General features: G+C 37.5%; 1 protein-coding gene across 4 annotated transcripts in view; it reads left to right on the top strand.

The window, feature by feature from the left end:
• MYT1L (myelin transcription factor 1 like) overlaps positions 1-15,442 on the top strand; it is a 126,932-nt gene that overhangs the window by 33,495 nt on the left and 77,995 nt on the right. For 3 of the 4 annotated variants that reach the window (XM_050972400.1, XM_050972399.1, XM_050972398.1), the window contains exon 5: positions 13,972-14,943. In XM_050972400.1, the coding sequence (XP_050828357.1) occupies positions 13,972-14,943 (972 nt within the window). Of the gene's footprint in view, positions 1-13,971; positions 14,950-15,442 lie in introns of all 4 variants that reach the window. The other variant, XM_050972397.1, reaches the window with a different exon arrangement.

Here is a 15,442-nt window from a genome sequence, read left to right as displayed (position 1 = left end):
AAACCCAAACAAACAAACAAAACCAAACTAATTATAGGAAAGAAACCACCTAAAGGAGTCTGGGTTTGGTCGATGTTGTTGAAATCCTCAGAGTTATGTGGTTACATTAAGGCTTCATGCAGAAAGTACTGAAAATTGTCACTAACATTAAGCATTTCAAGTATCCATACCACCACATGGAGAGTGTGTCATATATTATATGCTGTCTGCAGTAAATATAATTGCTATAGCAAAAATTTGTAGTGGCTCTGTCAGAGAAAGTTAACAGGATTGGCAACTCAAGACTTAGTTGAGGTTTATTAGGTGAACTCATCATGTGATAGTTCTGTCATCCCAAAAGCTTAATTTTTCAGCCTATACTATTAAATAGGAAGATTAAGTACTAGTATTGCTGTGACACTAAAGGAATGCCATAGAAGAACTGAACTTGCAAAAACAGACAAATCAAGCAGACATTTTCTTCCTTGTGCTCCACAGACATGGATTGATTACTGACAGAACAAGGGCAAGGTCTGTGTGTCATGAACACTTCCAGTCACCTAACACAGGGGTGTTTGCAAAGTTGCTCAGGTCCTTGTCAGACAAGGGTTCTGTCATTACATAGCATATGTGGTGAGATTCCTTACTATTCATATGTACTTTAAGGCAAGCTGTGCAACTGCTTTTCTTCAGATTTCTATTGTATCAAATCTATTGTTTCACCAACTGGCTCCACTTATTATAGAAGTTCTGTATAAACAAGATACATCTGCTAAGCAATTTCTTGGACACCCTGTTAAAAACTGGGCTGAAGATTTACAGAATATTGCCATTCTGTCATCTGCAATAATTAAAACATTGTTCAACTTTAAGGCTGGCATCCAGTGGAAAGTTAAAAATTGTTTCTTCTATTGCAATGTGTTGAATAAAACTTTGCCCTCAGATCAGTAAGAGAAAAATATATTTTAAAAGTAATAGTGAAAATAGAGAATAGAAGATCATTATTAGGAATGATTGTTAGGAATAGGCTGAAGTTGGACTTACAAAAAGTGTACTAAAGTTTATAATAGTGTTTGTTTATTATCTAGTGAGCACAGTCTATGAATGTCCTTCCCTGGAAATACAGGCAAAAAGGACAACTTTTAGATGAATAGAAACTGGAATCCTAGGACTGGGAGCCAAGGGTCCTGTTACAATTGTGGAGCAAGATAAATGTTTCACAATAGAAAGGAATGAAAATTCTGCCCCTGTCTGTAATGCAGGTGCCTGAGCTAAGTAACAAGTGATGCAGGAGTTCAATGCCACATGTCCTTCTTTCCTAACACAGGAGGTTGGAGACTAGACCAGTGACTGCTCTGCATAGGGAATGCTCTTACACATGCTGATGGAGCTCTATCACACCCTAGAAAAAGCATTCAAGAAGTGCCATAGGCCAAAGGGGATCATTCTCCTGAGGAAGCAGGCCATGCTGAGCCCTGTCTTTGCTCCAGGGACCCTGTAACCATCTTATGGCTTGACTTCTTAATATTAGGCTACAAAACCAGTCCTGAGCACAGGGAAGAGACACTGCATTTCTCTCTTCAAGGCAAGTGTCCTTGTATAATGTCTACAATAAACACATTGTATTTTTGCATGACCAAATAGCATAAAAAAAGTATGGGTCTTACTCTACTCTTGTGTTTTTGGCTTCCTAATGGAGCTTGAATCCAGTCTAGCTTTTTATTGTGGTGACTAGCAAATGTTTTTGGGAAATATGGTATGGAATCTATATAAACCATGAGAACTTTTACTCTTCTGTTTTCTTAGTGAGTTACCCATTAAAAAGTGTGTTTAACCTGGGTGCTGGGCAGGTGGGGGTGAGCAGGGGAAATGAAGAAGGAAACAGACGGTTCTTTTCTTGGCTACAAATTAGGCTAACCAATCAAAGCAACTCTTCATGGGGAGCCTTTTGCTTTCAGGTGTGCATTAGAGCATAACTATTGGATTAGGTTTGTCTGGAAAGTTATGTATGAAAAGACGCAGTGTCTAGAATCTTTGGGTGCTTAAATAGCAGATAGGCAGAGATCTTTGTAAGGCTGGAGCTGTACACATCAAATAATTTGAAGAATTATCGGTGTTAAGGTGTCTCCCAGGTTTAAGGCAAGGCACAGATGAGTATAGATGTCCCCAAGAAATAGAGGAATATGACTGTTCTTTTCTATACAACATGCCACATGAGAAGTCTAATCTGAAAGTGTTTTAGAAATTACTGATGCTATTTGTAAGATTTTTTTAAAGTGGTTTATGTTGAAATCCGGATTAAAGATATGGTCTGAATTTAAGAAAAAATTTGATTCATCAGCTGGAGGGTCTTCAGACACAAAAATGGAAGCAATAAATTCCAAATTTAAAAAGGGTGACAGGGCTTATGCAGGAAAGAAAAATGCAGAAAGATGTAAAGAAACACTTAGGAGGTGAGCATGGGAATACTGCAGAGAGCAAATGAAATATGCTTCTAGGATTCCTTCATGGGCAGCAGGAAATGACAGATGTGAAAGCTGCAGTAAAGAATCTGTGTTATGTAGAATCTTTAAATTAACAGTTAAAAGGCTTTAAGATGGAAGATCAGGGCTAAACAAAATACTCGCACCCACAGGCAATGCAGCACAGTTTTTTTCTGTTATGTTTTCTCCTCCCTAGTTGTATGTGAGCATTTTCCTATAGTTTATGATGTGAAGTAGCTTACTGTGTCTTTTTTTCTTAATGATAGAATTCTTTATCATTGTCATTAGTAGCATCAGAACTAGACACATTCAGAACCCCATTCAGTATGTGTGGTCTCTCTCAGACTTTCTATAATACTGTAAACAAGGATTTTAAAACTATACTTGATGTCTGTATAAGACACAAACAGCAATGAGTCCAAGTAACTAACTGTTTAAAAAATGCATAACTAAAATTATTAGCACTGTATTTATTAAAGAAAGTGAGTGTTTTGCTTGAAAACACTCACTCTGGCAAGTGAGTGTTTTGCTTGAAATCTGCAAATTGCACATCGAGAAGATAGGCAGTGTAAAAATAATGTACACAGTTTATCTGAGTTTTAGGAATGGATTTGATGCAGTTCCATTTAATAAATTCATTTTAAGTCATAAAACATAATACAGCACCAGATACAAAGGAACAGAGAGGAAAAGTTCATGTTGGATAGGTTAATTCCATAGGCTCAGATACTTTAGTGCATAGAAAGTTAAGTTAATGAGACTAGAAACTAAAAATAGTCACACAAAAGGGAATTATAAGGGAGCAACATATTAAAGTGAAAAAAAAAACCAACATAAATAATTTCAGGCAGAAGTAAAGGTATTGGCTTTATCTCACATGCATTACTTTCACTACAGAACTACAGCAAAATAGCTTCTGGGCTGAAAGATCCTGAGACCAGACTCAGACTCAGGTTTTAGTCTTGTATGCTGTAAGATTATCTCTAGATTGTCTCTGTATTTACGTACATGTATTTTGGAAAACTGGCTATTGGATTTATTTTTTGTTGCTCGTTGTTTCTGCAAGGATAGTTATTCTCAGCACAGATTTCAGCCATGCTCTGAGGCTGTGCTGCTGTACTCAATTTAGGCACTGTGAGACTGGCAACAAAGCCACTGCCATCATAGCTAGTAGGTACATATTTAGTTGGAAATGTGTAGAAATATATGCAAATATGTAGGTTGTTACATTTGTCTAGCAAACACTCTCCTTTTAAAAGATACAGCTTTCATTATCAGGACTGATATTCCAGTGCAGATCTGAATAGCAGTGTGAAATCACTCAAATTCTAAAATGGGAGCAGTGTGAGGTCTTTAGGTGGACAGGTACTTGGAAAAGCCTCTCTGGAAATATCTTTGCAGATGCCGTAGTGACATAAGAGGTAATCTATATCAGGTACTATGGCATACATTTCCTGCATTTAACAGGTGTCTGGTATTCTACTCATTCTTGCACACTTCCAGTCACATGGGCTATCTGTACACATAGATGGGAAATAAACAGAAGGTGCTAAAGACTCTTTGCAGTTCACTAAGAGCCATTGAATCACCATTTTCTCTTTTTTGAGGTTCCCTGTATATGTGAACTTGGCTGACTGGAGTAGCTTGATTGGGCAGCGTTGACCCTGGCTAGGTGCCAGATATCCACCAAAGCCACTCTTATCATTTGCCTCCTGAGCTGAGATAAAGTCAGGGAGAGATAACTCTCCAGTTGCCATCCAAGGCAAAAGAGAGTCAACTTGGGGAAGTTATTTGAATTTACCAATGAAAATCAGAGTAGAATGATGAGGAGCAAAATAAAGCCTCTTTTCCAGGGTCTATCTGCTCTCTCTAGTGGTGCAGGGAGAAAAGGTATGAGGGTTACAGGCAGTTCATCACAGGTTGTTTCTCCCACTGCTTCCTTCTCAGAGAAAGGAGTCCTTCCCCTGTTCCAGTGCGGGGTCCCTCCCATGGGAGACAGTTCTTCATGAATTTCAGTTTGAGTCTTTCCCATGGGCTTCAGTTCTTCAGACTGCTCCAGCATGGGTCCCTTTCTGCAGGGTGCAGCCCTTCAGGAGCAGACTCCTCCAGTGTGGGTCCTCCGTGGGGTCACCAGTCCTGCCAGCAAACTTGCTGCACCATGGGCTCCTCTCTCCATAGGGCCACAGATCCTGACAGGACCCTGTTTCATTGCAGTCTTCCAGAGGGTCACAGCCTTCTTCAAGCATCCACTTGCTCAGACATGGGCTCCTCCATAGGCTGCAGGTGGATCTCTGTTCCACCATGGACCTCCATGGGCTGCAGGGGCACAGCTGCCTCACCATGATCTGTACCACAGGCTGCAAGGCAGTCTCCGCTCCAGTGCCTGGAGCATCTCCTACCCCTCCTCTTCCTCTCACATATTCTCACTCAACTCTTCTCTGTATGCAGTTACTTCTGCCCAGTAAATTTTCTTTTTCCTTCTTAAATATGTTATCACAGAGATCTTCCTACCATCATTGATGGGCTCAGTCTTTGCCAGCAGTGGAGATGGCTGGCATTGGCTCTCCAGAACATGGGGGAAGTTGCTGGAAGTTGTAGCCCACCCTGCTACCAAAACCTTGCCATGTCAACCCATGGTAAATGGTTTATATTTGCCTTACTCTTTCCTTCTGAAATGTGTTCTCCATTTATCCCAGCTTATGGGTTTTCCTGCCTTTGTCCCATCAGTCACATTAATCAATGACTACATCCATGTGAGTGAATAAAACAGACCATAGTCCACTCATTTGATGCTGACTTCAGCTGTTGCATGAGTTGGGTGTGTATACAGCTAATCTTTTGCCATCCAAAATATGTTCACCACATTCAGACTCCTCAGGAATGGTCCCTAACCAGCACCTCTTCACTTCATCTGGACACTATTGGAAAACTGCTAAGTCACTCAAGTCAAAATCATGCCAGAGCCTCACTAAGAGTATAGCAGCATGAATAATCACATTCCACTTCTCCGTTTACTGTTCTGTCCCTAATTAATAGGGACAGAAGAGAATATTAATAATAGGGGGCTATAACCAAAGAGGTAAAGAATTATTTGTATTTACTTTCTTCTTATATTATGGATTATTACTCAGCATTCCCTGTCATGAGAACACAGGGAATGAGACAAATGCAGATTAAAAAGCTGGATGAAGGGATAAAAATAAAGGAACACCCTAACTAAAAGCTTTACATTTCAGATGAAGTAAAGTCTGGCACTTGTGCATGTAGATGTCTTTGTCTTTCCAGATTCCTTGGCACTGAACTCATTGAGGGGATAAAAAGAGAAACATGAAGAAGAAATTTCAGTGATACCATATTTAGCAGTTCTGTCATCCTCTAGAATGGTAGTGATATGTGCTTCTGTCCCTTTGGCCAGTCAGGTCAGCTTATCAAAGCACAAACAGGATTTTTTTGGTAATCAAACACAACTATCAAAAAGTAATTAAACTTATAATGGAGACCAAAAAATAATGTAAATCATACATTATTGTCATGAGCATATATCCCATCCAAAGCATCCATAGTATCCCATCCACATCAGTCTTTCCTGATATATCTTTGTCTATCCACAACCAAAAGATAGTTCCCTTTGGGTAGCTCCCCATTCCTTCCACTCAGCAGTTCCTACTGTATCATACTAAAGATTCCATTGAAATTCAGCAAGGATCAACTTGAAAATTTTGAGTGAAAGCAGTACAGATAGGATTCACCCCATCAGTTTAATTGATAATGAATCAAGATAAATAGTCACTTCTGGGGGATAATTCAGCCAATCTACTAGAGATACCTAGGTTAGGATGAAAAATCTATCCCGGGATGCATGCTTTTGTCCATTAGCTGTAAATGGAATCTAGATGTGTAGTTTGTATGGAGACATGTTCAGTATGGCCTGACACTGAGTCAGAGATCTGAGCTGAAAAAAAAACAGTAAAAAGATATTATGTATCCCTCTACTAAGGATTCCAACCTCTTGTCTCAGTGAGAAAGAAAGTATTGCTTTATGAACTGAAAATATGTTCTTCTGAAAATATGTTCATCTTTTGTAAAGTAATGAATATGGAGAGGGATGTAGGCGCAGGTCACTGTTTCTGGAGCAGTCTTAGGAATAGCCCCATGAGAAGCTCCGTACCAAGAGCTCTCTGAGTGGGTGTTCTGCCATCAGTGCATCTAGTCCTCTGCTCCCCTGCTGTCTTCCTGCTGTATCCCAGTATCTGGAGAATAGCTTTGGCTTCCTCATTGCCTGGTGCCCTGCTGAGCTGTGGAACCCTGAGAGAAGGCAAAGAAACTGCCAAACTCCATTGAATCATTATAAGGCTGTCAGATAAAATATCTTGCCTCCCTCATATTGACTTCCTGGGGAGGAAAAGTAGGATGAAATGAATGCCAGTCATCAGCTAAAGCCATCTCATTATCTGCCCAGATAGAAGTCAAGTTAAAACAATTAAGCACTGCCTGAACCTGATTCACAAAGAAATGTGGACCAGGTGGGAGTGACTGGCTAAATTTCCTGCCCTTGCAAACCCAGCATATCCACTTCTGTTCACAGATAATCTCAGCACATCTCTTCTCAAACCTAAACATATGCCTTCATACCAAATATTGCAGATACCGCAAACCAAACAAGCAGGCTTCATACCAATCAAGGATCTTTCCTACTTAAAGGCATGCCTGCAAGTAACCAAAAATATTTTCTGCTGTCTCTGTGGTGGAGGAAAACAAGATAATTACCAGAAAATTAATTGCCTTTTGACTTTTGGAAATAATACTTGGCTGTCAGGATAAAAAGACTTGAGACACAGAAATCAAAATAAAAATAAAATATTATTCCATTTTATGCAGCACTTACACTTTTTTTATGTGGAGTAATAGGTCCAGATTTGGAGTATCGTCACAAGATGCTCCAAAGACATCATTTTGTCCATCAGCATAAGAAAGTCATGAAGTATTGGAGTCTACTGATGAACAACTAGGATGATTAAAGAGCTGGACCACATGATGTGCAGAAACACTGAAAAAAACCTAGTTTGTTCACTCTAGGAAGAAAAAGCTAAGGGGAGAACTTAGGCTTCAGCTAGTTGTACTAGAGAGAAGAAGATGTTAGTGTGCAGCATAAGAATAAGAGACAAGACAAGTTGTAACAAAAAATAAATCCATTTAGAAATAAAAATGAATTTCTCATTATGACAGTGGTCAAACACTGGACTGAATTTCCCAGCGATGCTGTGGTATTTCTATCCTGGAAGACCCTTAAAGCTGAACTGACAGATAAGTGCTCTAAGTTGGCACTTTTTTTGAGCAGGTGTTGGGCCACATAGCCCCTCGAGGTCCCTTCCAGCCTCAGCTACTGTGTGATTCCATGGCACCAGTGCACTGTCAATAGCATGTGACAATCTCTTGAGATCAAAGAAAGGCAAACAGTATCTTGTGGTGAAATGACAAAATCTTAAACATATTGGCTTGAATCAGAACCTCGATAACCTTTAAGAAGCTCTTGCAGTCTGGCGCTTGAAGCAAAATTACCTCAGTCATGATCTTGTCAGAAGATTTGTCAGATATCCTTAGATCATTTTCCAAAACTCTACTGATATAGATAACTCATTGGGATTTGGATTGGGAAAACATGGATGAATAACAAATGACAGAAAATTTGTAAAAGTATGTAGCTTTGTTTTACCTGGTGCTCTCTGTCTTTATTTATAGGAATAACCCAAGTAAGAACATCTATATTCTACCAATACTTAATGTGAACATTTGTAGATCAAGATGCTTGCTATTCATGCAGGTGTGACACAAGCAGAGGCATAGTAATAGGTCATACGAAGGTCAAACAAAAAGGAGTGTTTCAGGGCATTGGTTATGTAAAACACCTCTGCCTTTAGACAAGAATGCACTGATTTGTACAGAAAACTAAATCTTCAAAGTGCTTTTATACCAAAATAATTTATTAATATTAATTTTAAAATGTGTTTAAATAGCAAGAAGGTGAATTAAAAAGTATTATCTTTATGTGTTAGTCTTCATGTGTTAGTAATCACTCCACAAAAGGAAAGAAATTCAGATCTGTGAGGATCAACTTTGGTCCTTAGGGAAAAGTAAAAAAGAAAAAAGAGAAAAAGGAGGTAGTACGTAAATTTTCAGCAAGCAAAACCAGATGAAAAGTACCTATAATAAGTGAAAAAAATCAAAACATAACAGAAAAGAAAGGAGTTAAAAGATACATAAGGCGGCAGATTGTGCATATTTAAGGTCTATATGGGCTTGATTCACTGTAGACCTCACTATTAATTTATAATACTGACTCCTACTGTAACATGCTGTGTTCTTCAGCGCAGGACTTCCTTGCCACACTTAACGACTTCTACTCTCCATTTATTTTACTTAGAGCATTGGTTATTAATTGAATACTATAATTCTAGGAGAGTCTAAAAAATAAGTCCCAGTATTATTACAATATAACTATTTTAAATAGTTGTAGCAAGCTGAGAAGTGGAAAAATAAATAATGGAATATAATGGAATAGCTAGAGAGAGAATCAATTAACTAAGTGAACAGTTAACTTTTTCTTTTGACTTCCACTAAGTATATAAGGTCCATAAAGGTACCAATTGTTATAATAATTGTTATAATTGCTTGGGTCTTTACCTATAGCACTTCCAACATAAAAGAGCTTTAGGAAATTTTGCAGAGGTGAAGAAAGGCTTCTTCCTGCACATGGTCAACTTCAGAGTTCAGTGCATCCCTGAGATAGGCATATTCAAATGCTTGGGTTCTAATCCAAATCCCATGTTGTCAGGAGTGTTTAGACTTTTAGGGGACCTTGCTTAGGTCTTTGGAGAGTTACACCTCTGTTTCTTCCTTGTGGAGTGGAGAAGTTGAAAGTTCACTGTTTTCCAACTCTTCAGTTTCCTTAATCACAAGATTCTACCCAAGACGGCAATGTACAAACAATCCCCCTCTCCATATTATGCTGGAAATTTCTAAGATTTGGAATTCATTTGTGCTAACACTGTCTTGCTAAATGTTTCTCATAGTCCAGCTATCAGAGACTGTAGTGTGGAGATGTGTGCCTGTACTCTGCATTACAGCTTAAAAAGAAAAGAATGGTGATGCAGTAGTATCATGTGCTGAGCACTTAGGAATTGACAAGTAGCAGTGGCAAGAGCAGTGAAGTGTTTTAAATCAGGAAATGCTGTCTGGATAATGAAACCATCCATCTGGGCAGGAAGCCTGTGTGACCACATGTAGGTTTAGCTTCTTAGCCATCATGTTTGCCCATGCTTGGAAGAAAAGTGAGTAATTTGATACACAGACCACAGACCCGGAAAGTCTTGTTTCTGAAGTCTTTGTCCTTTGGTAGGAATGTAGTTGCTATTTCTGAAGTATCATTGCCTCTCTCTGCAGAATCTCTCAGTGTAAATGCTGTGTATTTTCCTTTTCGAAAGGAAGAAGCTGTTTTGCATGACTCCCTACACTGAAACTAGCAAGCCATTTCTTCTGAAAAAATGCTGTTTAAAATTGGATGTGATAGGAACAGAAGGAGGAAACAGTCAAGGATATAGAGGCTATAATTCTTATTCTCCCGTGACTCCTGGTATGACATAGAGAGAGTCACTGAAGTTCTCTGTGTCTCAATTTCCCATCTGTAAAATGGGGTTAAAGTACCTACCTCACAGGGGTGTTGTGAGGCTTTTTAAAATAATGTTTGTAAAGTGCTTTGAGATCCTTGGATGAAAGGTGCAATAAGAAATGAAATTATTCACTTTTTTTTTAGCGCAATACAAGTGCACTTCTCTAGAAATGGCTAAAGGCTTCCAGCTCTTAATAGCTGTTCTACACTACTCCACTATAATTTCTTCCTGTCATTTGTTGCATATGCTGGGAGTTAAAAAGAACAAATTATACAATCTAGAATGTCTAAATTGTCATGATATTTTATGGAAGAGGGCTAGAATAATCTGATATTCTTTTTAAACTGCATTGCGTATTCTTTGTCCATGCAACCCTAGAGTTAACATAAAAAGGATATATTATAACTTTGTGCATCCTTCACTTAAACTGGCTAGCTTATGTCTTTGTGAGACAGACTCAATCTCTTCACAAAATAAAAACCTTCAGTTTGCATCACTGGTTCCAAAACTTATGCAAGGGGTAGAGTAAATCTTTTACTATCCAGGTTTTGCAGTCATTTAACAGACAGCCATTAAGCAGCACACTATAAAGGTAGTATTGAGTTACAGATCAAATCTAAGGAATCACAGAAATGTGAAATGAAAGGAAGATTAAACTTTACAGACCCGAATCAAAGAAAAGAGATATAGTTCACATACAGCTGCTAGCATAACATACTTCCTAGAAGACCCTTAACTAATACACAAACTGATTCAGTATTTAAAATTTGTTAAACAGATGATACAGATACCTCACCAGAAAGCTTAGAATTCAGCTGTTATTGAGGGGATGAGATGGCATACATAAGTATCTTCCTCATTAAAATTAACTGCTGCATAGAGATAAGAGACATAGGTAAAATAGTTTTTAAAGAAAGGACATGCAAAAAAAGGCCAAAAATTAAAATATGAGAAATTAAACTTATTCAAATATTTTGCTTTCCCACCTCTGTCATCTGGGATTAGTGCTTTACACTTTCTTCTCTTCCACTACTTTTTCCTTCTTCATTTTATGACTGAATGGATGGGAGACCAGAAAAGGATATAGCCAAACAAACAGAATAAAAAATACAGTAGTTATGGCTTTCACCCACCTTACCTACTCAAAAGGAATTTAGATGTCTTCTGTCATACTGTACATGATTCATATTTTGACTTTTCACTTCTGGAGGCAAGGTATTATATATTCCTCTCCTTGGTGATCATTTACAAACACATCACCCCTTTTAAGAAACAACGCCTGAAAATTTTCACATTTCAAAAGTTGGCCTATAATAGTCACTGTATACCTGAGCAGTTCTCAGGATGACTTGAGAAATTTCTTTTTTTTTTTTTCTACTTTGTATTTCAATATCATACAGCTAGATTTGGACTGATTTCACCAGTGTTTGTTGATACCTCATCCTAAACTTGAAGGCACTGCCAATTTAGGAGCTATAGCTTGTTGCTTCTTAATTACTTTGATGTTCCTTTGCTGCATCTGATTGCCCATCAGTGTGGTTACAAGAAGCACTCCACAAAAGCCTCAGTTTCTATGGAACAATCTCCTTGGCACCAGGTTTTATCCTTAATGTTTAAATTAATGTGGGATTTGTTTGTACATTTTACTTTAGAAAATTATTAGTGTATTTACCTTTCAAGTAGCACAGACTGTCTGTGCTATCCATTAATCTTTCATTGCTTTCTTCTATTCAGTTATTCAAGATGAACATTTTTCAAATAGGAAGTATAAGTGGCAATCCTTATTTGTACACTGAAAATCTGATACTCTGATACCCTTATTTTTTGTGGCATTGAACCATATATGTGAATTATGATGATCTTAAAAAACAGCAACTAAAATAAAGTCACCTTTTATAATAAACAGATAACCCACTACTGACTTGGAATATCTTGTGATGTAGAAATACCATACAATCTTCCTTATTAATTATCTTTCCTCTGTATTTAAGCAGATAATATGTAAGATATAATAATATTTTACCGTTAGAGCGTTTTTTTTCCTAAACATAGCCTAGTCATCAACCAGTTCTGCTGCTTAACTACAGCCTACTATCATCCCAGGATCCCTAACCACTGTGTAGAAGAAATACTATCTTGTGGCTGAAATATTAATTATTGTGCTGTTTAGCTTTGTATTTACAACTCTTGATTTATTATCTTGACTACTGACATAAAAAATATTTTTATCAAACACATTTCTTATTACCAAAATGTTAGTGCACAAGCCACCTAAAATAGCCACCACTACCTGAAATTTCCCACTTTGACTTGTTTAACCTAAAATATGAGCCACACTTCAGAAATTGCTATGTGTTTAGGTGTAATACTGTTGAAAATGCATCCAATCTGAAAAGATGCTATCAGAAGTTGATGGATTAGCTCTTGAGCAGGTGTTAGTTATCCTAGCTCTACTGGTTTCTTTCAGTTTGCACCAGCTGAAAAACTGGACTGGCATGTCACTGTAATGACGGATCTAGGAACTTTCTTGTCCAGTGCTGGAAAATGTTGAAATACAGCTTGGGTAGCCGATTACCAAAATATAAGTTATGCAGTGTTAATTACTCCATAATTATGAATGTATGTTTTTAGAGTGGGTCTAGTAATGACGTAACTGAGTGAACATGAGATACCAGAAGATGCTCTCTGAATGATATTCATCTTATTGAGTATGGGTATCTTTAAGGTGGGCATCAAGTCTGAGTCCCTTTGTTTTCAATGAAGAGAAACAGGCACTTCTGGTGATAATCAGTTTTATTTTCAAGAAGGTGTCTTACCCAGATCAGGTGGGCTGTGTCCATAAAGTGTCTGCTTCTCTTACTGACTGAGGATGGAACCGTGGCTGTAGATGTAGGTGTAGGTGTCTGCCTTGCTCATGTCTAAAGTTAGGTGAGGTGAATCTCCTCCTCAGTGCCTCTCATTAGCTCCATCTTATTAAAACCTCCCTATGTTATTCAACAGTTACTTGAACAAAGCTGAATAAAATGTGGTAACTCTGCACCATTCTTTTACAGTACACAAAAAAATAAATAACAGCCCTATTACACATATATGACTATAAAATTTGGGCTAGAATATTTACTTAAAATTATATTATGCGTATAATTCCTTCTATCCTCTTTTCATGCAACAACTCTTTTAAAATTCTTAACTTCTCCACAGTTGAACTGAGAGATTTTGATTTTACTGATGGATCCACTGAGTAAAATGCCATTTTAATATTTTTGTATTGCTATTGGTCAACTAGTATTAATTGTGTTTATTGTGTTAAAAATGTGACTTTTCCTTCTTGGAATATACTCTTTCTCTTTTGGTGAATGGCATTCATCAGTAAGAGAATAAATCCAGTAGTATTCACTCCTTTGCCATTTACCATATTTACAGGAAATACAGGAGTGAGAAAAGTTGGAAACATAGGCAATTATGTCATCTGAATAATGTGATTGTAATAAATCCCATAAAACTGTGAATATAGAAGTGAAAGGAGAATCATAAGTATTTATGCCACAATAGTCAGCAGTAGTAGTAATTAGCATTTTGATTGCCTTTTTCTTATCAGTTCTGTGAAAGAAATTCATGTGAATAGCAAATAAACAAAAATAGCCCTATGGACTCTAGAGAATTCAGTTCAAATGGGTCAGCCATAGTGTTCTAAAATTGCTGTATGATTAACAATATTTGACATGCAGTTTGTTTTCTGTCCGTGCGATTGCAACAACAGTTCCAATTGTAGCCACTTTTTTCTTTTCTTTTCCTTTTTTTTTCTTTCTTTGTTTCTTTCTTTGTTTCTGTTTTTTATGCAGAAGACCATCAAATGAATTGTCACAATACTCGAATAATGCAAGACACAGAAAAAGACGATAACAATAATGATGAGTATGATAATTACGATGAACTGGTGGCCAAGTCATTGTTAAATCTTGGCAAAATTGCAGAGGATGCAGCATACAGAGCCAGGACAGAATCAGAAATGAACAGCAATACATCTAATAGTCTGGAAGATGATAGTGACAAAAATGAAAATATCGGTCGAAAAAGTGAGCTGAGTTTAGATTTAGACAGTGATGTTGTTAGGGAAACAGTGGACTCCCTTAAATTATTAGCACAAGGACATGGTGTAGTGCTTTCAGAAAATATTAATGACAGAAATTATGCAGACAATACTTCACAGCAAGACAATAGGAATATGAACTTTGTAATGCTAGGGAAGCCTGTGAACAATGGACTTACAGAAAAAATAGTGGAGGAGAGTGATGAAGAGGTATGTCTCAGCAGTTTGGAGTGCTTAAGGAACCAGTGTTTTGATCTGGCTAGGAAACTCAGTGAGACAAACCCACAGGAAAGAAATCAACAGCAAAACATGAACACTCGTCAGCATGTCAGGCAAGAAGATGACTTCCAAGGAAGAACACCAGACCGGAATTACTCTGATATGATGAACCTAATGAGGCTTGAAGAACAGTTGAGCCCCAGATCTAGGACTTTTTCTAGCTGTGCCAAGGAGGATGGTTGTCATGAAAGAGACGATGATACCACCTCTATTACTTCAGATAGGTCTGAAGAAGTGTTTGATATGACAAAAGGTAACTTAACCCTGCTTGAGAAAGCAATTGCTTTGGAAACAGAGAGAGCAAAAGCCATGAGAGAAAAAATGGCAGTGGAAGCTGGAAGGAGGGATAATATGAGATCATTTGAGGAACAGTCTCCAAGACACCTTTCTGGAGATGACAGGAAGCCTAAACCAAGTGACGGCCATGTCAAAAAGCCATATTATGGTAAAGGTAATATTTCTATATACCGTATGTTATGTCATGAGAAAGTATGAGCTAACATGTTAAGTTTTTGCATAGATTTCTGAAATGAAGTTATTAATTCCACATAATGGGAACTTTATTACAATTGTAGTATGACATGATTGTAAAATCGCATCATGCTATGATTATAAAATGAAAGAACTCATTCTGCAGTGTTAGAAATATGTACAGTGTATAACTGGCTAAATTAAAAAAGCAACTTCTCAGGGAAACAAAACAAGAGATCATGTTGAAAGAGGCAAAGATTTTTCTCAAGGTTTTAATATATTTTATAGTAATAATTAAAAAATATAATTGTGTTGCAAACTATATTGAAGGGGGGGTTTATGTAGCAGATAGTCAATCAGCTATGAAGTGCATATGTTACAGATTGGATTGGGTAGGTGGCGTCGTGACTTATAAAATTATCATCAAATGACAGTTATTGATGAAGCCTCTCCTGTCTAAAATGTAGAATTGC

The sequence above is a fragment of the Serinus canaria genome, chromosome 3, assembly GCF_022539315.1.
Source record: "Serinus canaria isolate serCan28SL12 chromosome 3, serCan2020, whole genome shotgun sequence".
Lineage (NCBI taxonomy): Eukaryota > Metazoa > Chordata > Aves > Passeriformes > Fringillidae > Serinus > Serinus canaria.
This window is presented reverse-complemented; position numbering and strand designations above follow the sequence as displayed.